This window comes from Drosophila takahashii, chromosome 2R (assembly GCF_030179915.1).
Source record: "Drosophila takahashii strain IR98-3 E-12201 chromosome 2R, DtakHiC1v2, whole genome shotgun sequence".
NCBI lineage: Eukaryota > Metazoa > Arthropoda > Insecta > Diptera > Drosophilidae > Drosophila > Drosophila takahashii.
Window position 1 is genome coordinate 17,519,460 of NC_091679.1, and position 17,312 is coordinate 17,536,771.

The 17,312-nt window shown below is 40.7% G+C and overlaps 1 protein-coding gene across 1 annotated transcript; it reads right to left on the reverse strand.

Moving 5' to 3' along the window:
- Positions 1-362: 362 nt before the first annotated feature.
- Positions 363-17,312, reverse strand: LOC123002522 (uncharacterized). The gene is made up of 4 exons (XM_070212057.1): positions 17,054-17,312; positions 12,123-12,379; positions 1,685-6,158; positions 363-1,450 (listed from the first exon to the last, which is right to left on the reverse strand). Exons 1-4 carry the CDS (start codon positions 17,310-17,312, stop codon positions 651-653), a joined length of 5,790 nt encoding a protein of 1,929 aa, XP_070068158.1. The 3' UTR covers positions 363-650.

Sequence of the window (17,312 nt, forward strand, 5' to 3'; positions counted from 1 at the left end):
GTAGGGTATTGTGACGAATTTTTTTTATTCAAGAATTTTAATTGTTATCGTTGATTACACAGGCCGACAAAGTGTGACATGGGTCGTTGTCCAGGCCTGCCACCATTTTATTTCGATAAATTTGGCTTTTCTAAGCATAAGTTGCCACTACGGCTATAGTCCATCAGCTCTGGTATTTGCGGTATCTTTAATCAAATAAAAACACCTCTTAACGAGGTAAAAAACTAGTGACGATCGCACCTTCAACATACAAAAGTTCTGATATCAACATTTGTGACGAAAAAGTATTACACTCGTTGTTGCGGGAGTTCGAAAAGTTCCAGCGCCGCCAAGAATACTGAAGCTTACGTAGTTTCCAATAATATTTATTAGCGCAAGCACTTCAATGCGAAGCAATTCAAATCGAGCATTTGGCGAGCACTTAAATTTCCTGTAGGTTACAATATTAGGTTAGGGTTTCTAACTTAGGTTCACAATTCTTACTTTTAGTCCGCTTACTTCCCGTGCCAAATCAGAAAAGAGTGAAAACTTTACATGTGCTAACTTCCAGGAATCTAATGGTGGTCACCTTTCCCATACATTATATCGATCTCCCCTATCGGCCTTAATATCGATAGTATACGTCCTAGTGTTAGAAATGTCCCGCCGAACTAGTTCTTATAATCTATCGCAACACTCCCCGCCGGTATATTCCGACTGGATTCTACCCCATTAGACTCGATAGATAGAACTGCAAGCTTCGTGGCTGGTCTCACGTATACTCCAGAGATCGTCTTCACTGTAGCGCTCCTCACTTGTCCATCTGCGCTGAGCTTCACGCTCAAGATACGGCCTTTGGGCCAGCTGGATCTGGGGTTGCCAGGGTCGCAGACGTAAACAATGTCTCCTGCCTCTAGCGGTTTGCTATCGTGACACCATTTCCCACGTCTCGTGATCACCGGCAGGTATTCCAATAGCCACCGCTTCCAGAACATATCCGCAAGCTGCTGCGATGCCATCCAGCTCCTTTTGAGCAGCATTCCTTCGACAGTAGGTTCCGTAGCCGGCTTACTTCCACTTGAACTCCCGAGCAGGAAATGATTAGGTGTGAGGGCCTCCTCATTCTCGTCTTTTACCGGGATGTAGGTGAGCGGCCGAGAGTTCACTATCATTTCTACTTCCATTAGCGCCCCGCGAAGCAACTCGTCCGAGGGTCGTGCGCTTGATAGAATGGAGTACAGAGCCACCTTCACTGATCGCACCAAGCGCTCCCAAGCCCCACCCATGTGGGGCGATGCAGGAGGGATGAACTTCCACTTCATCTCAGGGCCGGTAAACTCACGTTCCAGCTGAACCTTGTCCAGCACGTCCAGTGCCCTCCGGAGTTCGGTACTAGCCCCTTGGAAGTTGGTGCCGTTGTCGCTCCACAGTTCCACGGGCCTGCCACGCCGAGCTATGAAGTTGCGCACTGCTAGAATACAAGAGTCGGCTGTTAGGGAATACGCTACCTCCAAGTGTATGGCTCTCGTAGAGAGGCAAGTGAACAACACTCCGTATCTTTTTTCCGAGCTTCGCCTAACCGTAACCAGAAGAGGTCCAAAATAATCCACTCCTGTGTAACTGAACGGACGATGGAATGCAGCCAGCCTTGGATATGGGAGATCTGCCATCCGAGGTGGCCTGGGTGCTGCCTGCCTATTCTTACATATTTGACAGGATCGACGTAAGCGTGCAACGGTTGGCCTCAGCTTGGGGATCCAGAAACTCTGTCGGAGCTCGTTGATCAGGGTCTCGTGGTTGGCATGCAGAAGCTTTGCGTGTAGCTCCGCAATGATAAGCTGGGTGATGGGACTACTGCTAGGTAGGACCACTCTATCCTTACCGCTTCCCATCTTCGTGCGCTCTTGAAGTCGTAACACACCGTTACCGTCGAGGTACGGCCCCAATTTGTACAAGGAACTTTTCCTCGTCAGAGGTCGACCCATGCGCAGCAATGCCAGCTCGTCCTGGTAGTGCTCGGCCTGCGCATCTGACCATAGGATACTTTCTGCCATTAAAAGATCCTCTTGGGTAGTCGAGTCTTCAACTTGTTTGGCTGTCAGCCCTTTTGATTTCCAGCGTCGAAGGCTCCAGATCACTTTCGCCATACTCCGCAGTAGTCTGGTCCAAGAAGAGAATCTCAACGGGTCGATAAGCTGTGCATGACTTATGCTTTCGTTCCATGCGCATACTCCAATAAACTGCACCTTTAGTTCAGCATCAGTTTCGTCGGTTTTTTGGGCTGATTCAGTTGGCCAGCCTTCTGATTCCTGCCATAGGAATTTTGGCCCATTTAGCCATCGGCTTCCGCTGCTGAAGTCGGGTGTCCGGGTCCACTTCGTAGCTTCGTCTGCTACATTTTGGGAAGTTGGAACCCAGCGCCAGTCCTCCTGCTTTGTGGTATCTAATATTTCGCTTACCCGAAACGCCACAAATTGCTTGTACTTCCTCTGATCCGAGCGCAGCCAGCTCAGCACTGTTCTCGAATCGGTCCAGAATATCCGTTTGCAAATCTGCATGGCAAGTGACTTTTCCACTTCATATGCCAGCCTGGCGCCAAGAGTAGCGCCCATGAGTTCCAGACGTGGGATAGATACCAGCCTCAGCGGAGCTACCTTTGCTTTGCTGCCCAGCAAGCAGCAGTGGATAGCGGGTCCAAATTTGATTCGTAGATAACACACGGCTGCGAATCCACTTTCGCTGGCATCTACAAAGGTGTGCATCTCCACCTGGTGCCCCCGCAGCTGTTTAGGCATATAGCACCTGGGGATGCACAATTCCTCGATATTGGGAATGTGATGAATCCATCGCTTCCATTTGATCCATTCTGCTTCCAGTATAGGGTCGTCCCACTGACATCCAGACCGCCAAATCTCTTGAAACATGGTTTTGGCGTACATCACGAAGAATGAAATGAGTCCAAGCGGGTCGTATATGGACATCATCATGCTTAGAAACTCCCGCTTGGTGGGGCGGCGTTTCCCTTGCAGCACTTCCCCTTGCTTGTATCTTGGCGATACGCGATACCTGATCATATCTTCCTTTGTATCCCACCACATGCCAAGAACCTTCTCTGTACCCTTGTCAGCGTTCTCATCCAGTTGTACCATCGCACCCTTCTCTTGTCCTAGTGCCTCCAGGACTGTTCGGGAGTTGGAAACCCAGTTTCGTATGTGGAATCCCGCTTGAGAATGTATATGGTGCACGGTTCTGGCCAAGTTAATTGCCTCTTCTTCTGTGTCAACACTATCCAGCATGTCGTCTACATAGTGATTCTCAAGAATGCACTTCACGGCTCTCGGATACTGCTTCTCGAATTCACTGGCATTTCGGTTCTTCACAAATTGCGCGCAGCTTGGGGAGCAACTTGCCCCGAAGGTCATTACTTGCATAACGTAGTTCTCCCGCTTTTGCGTTTCCGGGTCTATGAATATGAAGCGTTGATACCTTTGATCTTCTGCGCGTATTCTCACCTGGTGAAACATTTCCGCAATGTCTCCGCCGATGGCCACTCGCCTTTCTCGGTACCTGCGTAGTATGGGCACCAGAGGCGCCAGTTGAGCTGGCCCTTTCAGCAGTAGAGAGTTAAGTGAAATACCCTCGCTTCTTGCGGCTGCGTCCCACACAATGCGAAGCTTTCCCGGCTTATTAACGTTGACTACGGGGAATATTGGCAGATACCAGTAAGGGCTTTCAACTGCTTCTGTTGGTGAGATTGGTCTTGCATATCCTTTCCGTACGTACTCGTCTAGTTGTCGTCGCACCTCGCTAGCCAGGTCTGGTTGACGCAACAGCTTCTGATTAAGACAATGTGCTCGCTTGAGGGCGGTGGGCAGACTATCGGGTAGATCACTATCCTTATGCCTCCACAGCAGGCTGGTCTCAAACCGTCCTTCGACGCGCATCGTATTTGCCTCCAATTGCCGGACGGCCAGAAGATCGTCATCAGATTGGGATTTACACTCCGCTCCGTAACCCACTTCCTGTTCCGACCACAGGTGTTGTCGGAGAAGTCGCAGAATCTCTTTATTGTTGTCCTCCTCACAAGCACATATCTGGAATACATGATATCTTCTGATTTCCGCATCCGTAGAGGACGTTGTTCCACCGCCTTTAACCGTCCATCCTAGTCGGGTCTTCTCGGCGATGGGTTCCTCCAGACTGCCTTCCCTTGTGCGGAGGGCGCGTCCAAGACCGCAGTTGTTAAGACCGATCAGCAGTCTCGGTTGGGCTCCAGCGTAGCCTCCTAGTGGTAAGTGTCTTAGGTGCTTGTACTTGTTCTTCAGATGGTCGACATCCAACGTTTGCGCCGGGAGATCAAGTGCTTTGACAGAGTGAACATCTCTCAAATTGTATACCTTGGTCATGCCGGCACCCGAGATTTGAAGATCCACTCTAACGGATTCGTCTTCGTAGCGATGCATCCCTGCGGTCCACTGCATACAGAGAGGCTGTCGTTGTCCCTTCACTCCTAGGGCCGCCAACAGGGGTTCATCAATCAGGGTGAGAGAAGATCCGTCGTCTAAAAAGGCGTGTGTGTTAACTTGATTCCCATTGGAGTAAAGCGTCACTGGTACGACGCGAAACAGCACAGCAGCTGCTGCGTCTTGACGATGAGCATTACAGTTAGCCTGAACACCTTCACGGCTCTCCCGATTTAGCAATGGGTGGTGCTTCTGCTGACACCCTTCTAAGCCGCAAGTGCCAGCCATACCGCAAGACTGGACTGTGTGATTTGAGAAGCACCGCCAGCATAGTCCTAATCGCCTGGTCATCTTCCAACGATCTGAAGTTGTCATCTCCAGGAACTTTCTGCACTCCTGAACTGATCCACAGTTCTTTAGACACACCTTGCATGCCTTACGCACCACGTGCGTATTCACCACTCCTCGCCTCTCAGACTTTCCTTGCGAACTGGGAACCATAACGCTGTTCGCTCCTTGCGCCATCTGCGAGAGCCATGCGCTAAAGTCTGCCAGGGTACACACACGTAGAGTCATCTTGTGCATGCCCCAAAAGGTCTGGAGTATGCATGGCAGTTTGGATACCAATTCTTGCGTTAGAGCAGGGTTGTTGAGGTACTGCTCCAACTTGGACGCCTTCATGGTGGCGCACACGTTTTGCACCTCCATAGCAAAGTCGACTATGTTCTCCAACTTGTTTTCCCTCACCGAGGGAAATTGTTTTATTTGTTTAAGCAACAAATCGATTATTATTTCCGGCCTTCCGAAACGCATCTCCAATGTGGACAATATCTGCGGAACGCAGTCTGCGTGTAGCATTAAGCTCCGAACCGCTAACTTTGCTGGACCCTCCAGTGCGTGGCGCAGCCGCATCAGGTTCTCGGCGTCGGAAAACCCACATAGCTCGGTCGACTGTTCGTACGTGGCCAGGAACATGGGCCAGTTCTCAGGCTTTCCGGAAAACTTTACCAAGTCAGCAACATTAGTTTTCCGCGCAGCCAGCTGCTCTGCTGATATTCTGGCTGCTGGTCGGCCCGACATGACTACAGTGTCACGCTCCCCGCCGGTACTCAACATCCATGGGTAAGATGACTTCTTACTGTTGAACCCTGGTACATCCAGTAATGTGTTGTTCGACACTTGGGGTTTCTGGCACGCTTGGGTACTGCATGCCTCCGGCACATTTGCCGTCCAACTGAGGTCAGCCCGCTCCGCTGCGGACCTCGACAGAAGCTCCCTTCGCCTCTGCAGTAGTTGCTGCCTCAGTTTTAGAATGTGGTCCTCTTCTTCTAACAACGTCAACTCCTCGCGCAGGTGCAGTGCTTCCCTCTTCGATGTAGGGGCTCCATCCGCTCCTTGCTCGTCCGGGTCTCCACCTTGTGGGGTTGTGTTGTATTCCTTTGAAGGAACCGTTTCCTCGAGCTTTCCTGATCTGAACGTCATGTGATTCTGCTCGTGGGCATCAGCCTCGCACGCTGCGCAGATCCAACCTACTCCGTCTACCCTTTCCTCGGCGCAACCTGGGTGGCACATGCTTTCACATTCGCTGCCATTGCAGACAAGTGTGACATCCTCGTTCGCTATTTGACATAGGGAACATTTAAAAGCATGGCTTTCCTCGCCGCTGGGTTCGGTAGATTGATCCATGACGTATGTAGCACGCCTCAGAGCACCGCTCTGGGGAAATTTCACCATAAAAGAAATTTAAGAATGTTGCGGGAGTTCGAAAAGTTCCAGCGCCGCCAAGAATACTGAAGCTTACGTAGTTTCCAATAATATTTATTAGCGCAAGCACTTCAATGCGAAGCAATTCAAATCGAGCATTTGGCGAGCACTTAAATTTCCTGTAGGTTACAATATTAGGTTAGGGTTTCTAACTTAGGTTCACAATTCTTACTTTTAGTCCGCTTACTTCCCGTGCCAAATCAGAAAAGAGTGAAAACTTTACATGTGCTAACTTCCAGGAATCTAATGGTGGTCACCTTTCCCATACATTATATCGATCTCCCCTATCGGCCTTAATATCGATAGTATACGTCCTAGTGTTAGAAATGTCCCGCCGAACTAGTTCTTATAATCTATCGCAACACTCGTCATTAAATACTCTTTCTAATATTTTCTCATTCGGCCCGCCCTAGCATACTATTTTAGCCTTTTCGCCTTCATAGGCATTTTCTATTGCAGCGTGCCGAATGAGAAAATATTAGAAAGTCTATTTAATGACGAGTGTAATAATTTTTCGTCACAAATGTTGATATCAGAACTTTTGTATGTTGAAGGTGCGATCGTCACTAGTTTTTTACCTCGTTAAGAGGTGTTTTTATTTGATATCAGAAGTTTTTGTTTGTTTACATTTGCTCTCATAGGAGCTAATATATACATTTAAATTTAAATTGGTCAATCATAATTTGTAAACCATTGTATTAAAACAAATTAAGTTAAAAAGGCGTTTAAGTATTTCAAAATACCTTTTAAACGAGGTATAGCACATGTCTGTAGCTTCAGTAGTGTAGAACTTACAAACTAACGAAATTTAGCTATTTCTAGCTTTTTTTCCGCTAAAGCAGCCGGTTTTTCCAAAAGTCGTAAATCAAAAGTTTCCTATTTGGAACTCCTTAAAACAATTGAAATGATTCTATGAGCCTAAAATACAGTTTGGATACCCACGCACAAAATTAAACACTCAGGAAGCGTTAGTTGTTCTGAGCTGGCAAAAGTGGCTATTTTCGTTTCTGAATAACTTTTAAACGCGATTTTTTACATAAACATGATATATACCAAAATTTAAGGAATCTCAAGGGCTATACGGTTTAAAGTTGTAAGGAAAATCGTTAGAGCCGTTTTTGAGAAAATTTAAAAAAAGCTAAAAAAAAAAGTTTAAACAAATTTTCTTTTGTTTATATCTTTTTAACTATTACAGTTACACAAATTGCATGTAGAAGGCGTTTATAGCATTTAAATACATTATACATTTCAAACGAGATGCAGCACATGTCTGTAGCTTTAGTAGTATAGAAGTTACGGCTTTCCGAATTTTAGCTATTTATAGCTGTTTTCCCGCTAAACTAGCGGGTTTTTCCAAAAGTGGTAGAACAAAAGTTTTTTATATCGATGTGATGAACGTCATATCAAATTTTCAGAACTTAAAAAACATATTTTGGACAAGTGGACAAACTGACAAACAGAATTAAATTTTCATTTTGGGAAGAAGAAGAAAATTTTATTTTGGCTATAAATTTTGAACGGAGCGTCGGATTTTATCATATGACCCCTCATTCGACGGGTATTTTCAATAGGAATACAACTAAAACATTGCGAGGGGGCTTTTATCTCCACCGGCCCCAACAGCTCCAAAATTCGAAATTTTTACTTTTTCACTTTCACCTCCCTCTCTCCCAAACCAATTGATTTTCTTGAGGTCTTGGTATGCAATCCTTTAAGTTTTTGCAATACCTTTCGATTGGTGTATTACTCATTACGATCGGACTATCACAGCAAATTTTCATTTCTTCGTGTATATGGGCCGTTCTTTTACAAACCAAACAGATTTGGCCAAAAAAAAAATTTCACATTTTTGATTTGCCTGAAACTTTTTTTACACGTACTATTCGGAAAATAAGTAAACACGTGTATCAGGATTCGACCGAAAAAAAATTATTTTCCTAGTTAGAATTTTTTTAAGTGTGCCAAAAATTGTCAAATTTGAAAAAGTACCCTCTCATTGAAAATCTGTATCTCCGGTTATATGAATCCAATTGACTTCATGTCTTTTGCATTAATTCCTCTAAAGCCTCTCCTTTCAAAATAAAATTTATTAAAAAAAAAAATTTTTTAATTTCTTAAAAATAAAAACAAAATAAGATTTAAAAAAATTTTTTAACTATTGCCCCCACAAAAAAAAAAAATTTTTTTATTTTAATACTTGCGTCATATTGTTAGTTACAATCGGTTTTTGTAAAAAGTTGGAGCCACTTTTAGTTTTTAAAATATCGAATTTGTTTTAGCAAGGCCTCGGCTTTTTTCTATGAAAAAACGTCGCAGCAAGTAGATCTACTCTCTCACTCTTATCGGATCCTAATGGAATTTATGTTTTCTCATTGTTTACTAGTCCTTTAACAATTGTTAATGATTAAAAGTTAAGTTTTAAGTTTTTTGACAATTTCTGAATGACAAAAAGTAAAAAGTCATTTTTTTTTTGTAAAAAGTTGGAGCCACTTTTAGTTTTTAAAATATCGAATTTGTTTTAGCAAGGCCTCGGCTTTTTTCTATGAAAAAACGTCGCAGCAAGTAGATCTACTCTCTCACTCTTATCGGATCCTAATGGAATTTATGTTTTCTCATTGTTTACTAGTCCTTTAACAATTGTTAATGATTAAAAGTTAAGTTTGAAGTTTTTTGACAATTTCTGAATGACAAAAAGTAAAAAGTCATTTTTTAATCAATTAAAAACTTACACCGTCTATTTAATAAACTTAACCGTCTATTTAATAAACAATAATTTTAAATTTATTTTATTTATTATTTTTTTATATTATGTAATTTATTAAACATTTTTAAATATTTATTTTTAAATTAAAAAAAAAAAATTAATTAAATTTTATAATTTTTTATTTTTATTAAATAATTTTTTTTAAAAACTTAAAAAAAAATATTTAAAAATGTTTAATAAATTACATAATATAAAAAAATAATAAATAAAATAAATTTAAAATTATTGTTTATTAAATAGACGGTTAAATAAATAGTTGTAAGTTTTTAAACAAATTCGATATTTTAAAAACTAAAAGTGGCTCCAACTTTTTACAAAAACCGATTGTAACTAACAATATGACGCAAGTATTAAAATAAAAAAATTTTTTTTTTTTTGTGGGGGTAATAGTTAAAAAATTTTTTTAAATCTTATTTTGTTTTTATTTTTAAGAAATTAAAAAAATTTTTTTTTTACGAAATTTTATTTTGAAAGGAGAGGTTTCAGAGGAATTAATGCAAAAGACATGAAGTCAATTGGATTCATATAACCGGAGATACAGATTTTCAATGAGAGGGTACTTTTTCAAATTTGACAATTTTTGGCACACTTAAAAAAATTCTAACTAGGAAAATAATTTTTTTTCGGTCAAATCCTGATACACGTGTTTACTTATTTTCCGAATAGTACGTGTAAAAAAAGTTTCAGGCAAATCAAAAATGTGAGCCAATAAAAGGTGTTCGGTTTGTAAAAGAACCGCCCATATATAGTAGTCGCCTTCGCACACTCTCCTGGTGCGCTTCGTCACTACATGGACTGCCGTCCATAGTGATTTAAGAAAATCACAAATTTTCTTCGTCTTTTGGGATGTATCTTCAAGAGTGGTCAACCAATTTTGGTAATATTTTCGGAAATAAATAGTTACATGTCTCTCTTATACGGTCGTTTTGGAAAATTAAATCTAACTGAACCACAAGAAAAGGTGGGCGCATTCAAAATTTCAAAGTCACAGCAAAGTTTAAAAATCTTCATTTGTGAACAGGGGCTAAAAAATAAATAAAAATATTTTCTTCTACAATGCATTTTTGATCCAAAGACACCTTATGTCCTCAATTTTTAGAACACTCATCAAAATTTTGTGAATTGTTTTGGAATTTTTAAAATTGTTTTTCTTACTTCCTTCACAGTGACGATTCACAAGCCGTGCCGTGATATAAAACAAAGTTCCCATAGTTCCCAGAGGAAACTATGCCAGCTCCCGGTTATTTTGAACCGGGTTAGAGTCCAGTACAAGACATGTTTTTTTTTCTTTTTTACATTTATTTTTTAATTAACATGTGTCTAAGCGACACATTAAATCATTTTTAAAATTTTTAATTAGATAATAATTATTAAAATATTATGTGTACGGCGAACTCTCTTACTGAGCTAACATCTCATATGGGGAAGCATTTAAGATAATCATTGTTAATTTAACAGCATAGTTAACATATTTAAGACTATTTTTTTTAAGGGGTTATATAAAGTTGTGATAGATGAAAAAATCGTTTTTTTTATTGCATATTCTTGAAATATATACTGTTGAGAATAATCTTACAAAAATTCAGAACGATCGGAGCATTAGAACCGAAGTTGTAGCTATTTATAGCGCACTACCTGCAACTTGGCCTTTACAAACATGAAACGTTAAACGCGATTATCTCAGAATCTTGTTTTTTCGAAATTACCTTTGCGATGGACACGATTACTAAAAAACTATTAATCCGAACGACACCAAATTTTGACCACTTATTTATTATAACAATAGATAGTCATTGAACGAAGCATTTTCCATTTTTTTTTGAAAACTTCTTGTTTTAGAGCATAAAATGTAAAATGTTATACCTTGAAAAAGTAATTCGAAAAAATTTCATTTTTTTGAGCGGTACAACTGTATATAACCCCTTAAAGAAATGTCAAAAAATACTTCAACATAGTTCGATTTATTAATTAAATTATGTTAAATTAAATAAATTTTTAGTGATATTGTTTTTTGTTTGTGTTTGAATGTGTTTTTTGTAAAATTGTGCAATTTAGAGCGTTTTTAATTTCATATTATATTCCTTTTAGGGACACTTTTCCTAAAAATTCATTGAAGCCAAATCATCAAACCTTGGGCTGTCCATACATTACGTAATTACCAAATGATTACTGTATGGCAAAAAAAAGAAAATGTATAGTTTTATACGGTTTCCCTATATAAAATATCAAAACAAAAAAAATAAATTAAAATTAAGAAATATTTTCTTGAAAATAGAAAATTAAATACATATATTATTGTTTATAGACTATTTATACCCGTTACTCGTAGAGTAAAAGGGTATATTGTATTCGTGCAAAAGTATGTAACAGCTAGAAGGAAGCGTTTCCGACCCCATAAAGTATATATATTCTTGATCAGGATCACTAGCCGAGTCGATCTAGCCATGTCCGTCTGTCCGTCTGTCTGTCCATCTGTCTATCTGTCTATCTGTCTGTCTGTCTGTTTGTCTGTCCGTTTGAACGCTGTGATCTCGGAAACTATAAAAGCTGATATATTACAGCGTGACGGGAGTACAATAAGAGGAAAAGATACAGGATCCTACGCGTGTGACCAAACTTTCTCACACCGCCAAGAAAAATTTCTATTCCCGTAAATTGAATAATGCTGCCACTACTCAGACATGAAATATAATCAAAAATCTTGGAATATGCAAATCCAAATAAGGCGGTAAGCAAGACAGATGTTAATGATCTTAATAAAAAGTTCTTAAACTGCACAGTAACTGAAATCACTGAAAATAAGTACCTAAACCCACAATTTGTACCTGGATATTAAATTTAGGTTTATGTGTGTTAACCAGTATTATGTACCTTAAAGTGTACTTAGAATTCAGAGTGAAGCTGGGCTCGACAACATAAACGCCAAGTTTATAAAAATACTGCTGCCAAAAATCCTCCCAATACGTGAATAGTGGTGTACCCCAATGGTCTGTGCTCTCTTTATATTGTCACAACAACTAAATACACATCTCTAGAATCGTGACCCAATAAGTAATTATCGAAAATGGGAACGTAATCGTTCGCTCTGGGCACACTAAACGGCGGCTATATAAGCAGAGGCAAAGCGTCAGATCAGGGACTGGCGTTCCGACGATCATTGAGGAAACATCAACAAGGAGGAATATCTGGGTAGTGGTGGTGGATCCGTAAGAGCTCAGTTCTAAATCGGAGACAGCATAGTACCGGTCACGAAGCAAGCACTTCATCACTCGAACCTCCCGCATGGCCGGATCAACGACAGCAAGCACCAACACTCGGCCCTTACGTAGCTCCCGATCAAAGACAGCAAGCAGTTCATCAATCGGACTTCCGTAGCCCCGGATCAACGAAGCAAGCAGTCCCGACTCATCTATACGCGACCACCCGACAAATGTCAATTATACTATCACTTCAAAATAGTAAAAGAAAGCAAGAGAGAACGCTAAAGTCGGCTTGGTGTTCCGACTATCTAATACCCGTCACTCAGCTAAAGGGAGTGCGAGGGAGATGAATATATAACATTTTGACAAGGCATAACTTTTCAATGAATGGTCCGAATTGGATCAGTCGTTCAGCAGTTAGCGTCAGAAAGCGGTGGCACTTCCGTAGAGGATGGATTTTTTGACTCGGCATTGGTAGGACTTAATTCCTCGGGAACGCCTGCCATTCAGGGCGGTATATGGAACCCAAAGTCGGATGTAATATTGGTGGGAGGTACTTCTTGTATATGGTTTAGTGTGGACAATTTCCGAGTTTCATGAGTGTTGAAAATTTGCACTGAGAAGGACGAAATTCTGTGTGGGATTGAGGCGGACACTAGCCTGAAAGGAATTGTAGAATTGTTGCTTGGATGCAACAGCGTATGATGGCCACTTTGGCAAGTGAAGCAGTTTTGGGCGCTTATGCAATCCTGCAATTTATAGCTGCTTGCAAAGCAATTCGAGCACAACTGTTTATCGCGGACGTAGGCTGAACGATCATTTACCGTCATTTTTAAGAAGCGTGGACATATACGCACGGGATGGTTCTTCTGTAAACACAGATCGCAAACTTTGGGTATCGGAACTACCCTCGAAGTGAATGAATTTATTCTTGGCAATTCTCCCTTTCGATGTGTCTTATTGGGCTGGGCGTTGAGTGAATTATCAGACCGGATACTGTCGACGGCCTCTAGTGTTCGATGGCGCTCAGCTAATAAAGAATTTAGCTCTATCCAAATAGGAATTTCAACCTTATTACGCAAGGATTGCTCCCATAAACAGAGCGTAAGCTTCGGAAGCTTTGTAGAGCAAACGTAGACTAATATAGGGTCCCAATACTTTATTTTAATTCTGGAGAGTTGTAAGGCACTTAAACAACCCAGAATGGTGTTTTGAAGTTCCTTCAAGGCATCTCCAGACTCTTGTGCTATGGATTGCACATTGAACAATGTTTTTAGGTGGCTGTTCACCTGAAATCGCTTGTTTTCGAAACGCTCAGTTAGATTTGTCCAAGCTGAGCGGAAGCCATTATTGGTGAGTGGGGACTTGGAAATTATATCATGAGCTTCGCCACTTGTTTTTGACATTTAAATGGTACAGATTTTCAACAGCCGTAAGAGTCGGATTGTGTGCGTGACAAGGTACCGGAAAGTCGGCCAGCAGCGGCCAGCAGCCAACTGAGGGACTAGTTCGCGTAGAAACAGACAGACGGACATGGCTTGATCGACTCGTCTAGTGATGCTGATCAAGAATAGACAGAATAGACAGAATAGACAGAATAGACAGAATAGACAGAATAGACAGAATAGACAGAATAGACAGAATAGACAGAATAGACAGAATAGACAGAATAGACAGAATAGACAGAATAGACAGAATAGACAGAATAGACAGAATAGACAGAATAGACAGAATAGACAGAATAGACAGAATAGACAGAATAGACAGAATAGACAGAATAGACAGAATAGACAGAATAGACAGAATAGACAGAATAGACAGAATAGACAGAATAGACAGAATAGACAGAATAGACAGAATAGACAGAATAGACAGAATAGACAGAATAGACAGAATAGACAGAATAGACAGAATAGACAGAATAGACAGAATAGACAGAATAGACAGAATAGACAGAATAGACAGAATAGACAGAATAGACAGAATAGACAGAATAGACAGAATAGACAGAATAGACAGAATAGACAGAATAGACAGAATAGACAGAATAGACAGAATAGACAGAATAGACAGAATAGACAGAATAGACAGAATAGACAGAATAGACAGAATAGACAGAATAGACAGAATAGACAGAATAGACAGAATAGACAGAATAGACAGAATAGACAGAATAGACAGAATAGACAGAATAGACAGAATAGACAGAATAGACAGAATAGACAGAATAGACAGAATAGACAGAATAGACAGAATAGACAGAATAGACAGAATAGACAGAATAGACAGAATAGACAGAATAGACAGAATAGACAGAATAGACAGAATAGACAGAATAGACAGAATAGACAGAATAGACAGAATAGACAGAATAGACAGAATAGACAGAATAGACAGAATAGACAGAATAGACAGAATAGACAGAATAGACAGAATAGACAGAATAGACAGAATAGACAGAATAGACAGAATAGACAGAATAGACAGAATAGACAGAATAGACAGAATAGACAGAATAGACAGAATAGACAGAATAGACAGAATAGACAGAATAGACAGAATAGACAGAATAGACAGAATAGACAGAATAGACAGAATAGACAGAATAGACAGAATAGACAGAATAGACAGAATAGACAGAATAGACAGAATAGACAGAATAGACAGAATAGACAGAATAGACAGAATAGACAGAATAGACAGAATAGACAGAATAGACAGAATAGACAGAATAGACAGAATAGACAGAATAGACAGAATAGACAGAATAGACAGAATAGACAGAATAGACAGAATAGACAGAATAGACAGAATAGACAGAATAGACAGAATAGACAGAATAGACAGAATAGACAGAATAGACAGAATAGACAGAATAGACAGAATAGACAGAATAGACAGAATAGACAGAATAGACAGAATAGACAGAATAGACAGAATAGACAGAATAGACAGAATAGACAGAATAGACAGAATAGACAGAATAGACAGAATAGACAGAATAGACAGAATAGACAGAATAGACAGAATAGACAGAATAGACAGAATAGACAGAATAGACAGAATAGACAGAATAGACAGAATAGACAGAATAGACAGAATAGACAGAATAGACAGAATAGACAGAATAGACAGAATAGACAGAATAGACAGAATAGACAGAATAGACAGAATAGACAGAATAGACAGAATAGACAGAATAGACAGAATAGACAGAATAGACAGAATAGACAGAATAGACAGAATAGACAGAATAGACAGAATAGACAGAATAGACAGAATAGACAGAATAGACAGAATAGACAGAATAGACAGAATAGACAGAATAGACAGAATAGACAGAATAGACAGAATAGACAGAATAGACAGAATAGACAGAATAGACAGAATAGACAGAATAGACAGAATAGACAGAATAGACAGAATAGACAGAATAGACAGAATAGACAGAATAGACAGAATAGACAGAATAGACAGAATAGACAGAATAGACAGAATAGACAGAATAGACAGAATAGACAGAATAGACAGAATAGACAGAATAGACAGAATAGACAGAATAGACAGAATAGACAGAATAGACAGAATAGACAGAATAGACAGAATAGACAGAATAGACAGAATAGACAGAATAGACAGAATAGACAGAATAGACAGAATAGACAGAATAGACAGAATAGACAGAATAGACAGAATAGACAGAATAGACAGAATAGACAGAATAGACAGAATAGACAGAATAGACAGAATAGACAGAATAGACAGAATAGACAGAATAGACAGAATAGACAGAATAGACAGAATAGACAGAATAGACAGAATAGACAGAATAGACAGAATAGACAGAATAGACAGAATAGACAGAATAGACAGAATAGACAGAATAGACAGAATAGACAGAATAGACAGAATAGACAGAATAGACAGAATAGACAGAATAGACAGAATAGACAGAATAGACAGAATAGACAGAATAGACAGAATAGACAGAATAGACAGAATAGACAGAATAGACAGAATAGACAGAATAGACAGAATAGACAGAATAGACAGAATAGACAGAATAGACAGAATAGACAGAATAGACAGAATAGACAGAATAGACAGAATAGACAGAATAGACAGAATAGACAGAATAGACAGAATAGACAGAATAGACAGAATAGACAGAATAGACAGAATAGACAGAATAGACAGAATAGACAGAATAGACAGAATAGACAGAATAGACAGACAGACAGACAGACAGACAGACAGACAGACAGTACGGGCCTTCACCAATCGTCACCGCTGCGGACAACTGCTGCTCCTTCTCGATTAGCCAGTTAGTTTGGAGAGTATTCTGCGATCCCCGCCCGCCTATCTGCAGCTGAGATCGCTGGCCATTTCCCGCTTGTTGGCAGCACTCAACGCTCCTGACATCCACTCTGCCGCACACCCAGCAGAAAAACAAACACTGGTTTCGACAGCCGCGTTCCCAGTGCCCAGACACCTCCATATTTTTGACAGGGCTCCTGGGGGTCTGCGATGTGGGTACTCTCCTGTGGCCTTTGTGTTGTGTTTGACGGCCTCCATAAGTGGTGCGTTGGCCTCTGCTGGTTGTGCCATATGGCCTTTGTATATTGCGTTAGTTGCCTGCCTCCGATGGTGTTGCCTGCTTCCAGTGTGTAGTGATTATTCCCTCTAAGTTCCTGATCACCGGTATCCTCGCATATTCTGCACATAATTGCGCAGGGGCTGTTAGTTTTGCCCTGGAGAATTTGTTCTCCTAAGCAAATGCTTCCCGCTCCTTCTCCAGTTCCTCGTATTCACCGGCTAGGATCATCCGCGTGTCAAGTCCGATACTTTGTAGGCTCTGAGGGAGATTCTAAGGTTCGGTGTACAGTTTGCCTGGTTGATGCTGAGTGTTTCCTTTGTAGAATTCCCAAGCGGTCTCGTTAGCGTCTGCATGTCGATCATATAGTCCTTGAACGACTCGCTGTTGCCCTGCTTTCGTTGCTTGACCTGATCCGTCAGATTCGTAAAGAAATCTCTTGGCAGGAAGTAGGTGTGAAAGCTCTCGATAAATTCCACCCAAGCTCTCCATTGCTTGTTATTGGAGATGAACCGCTTCAATGCCCTTCCTTTGAGTAATTCTGGCAT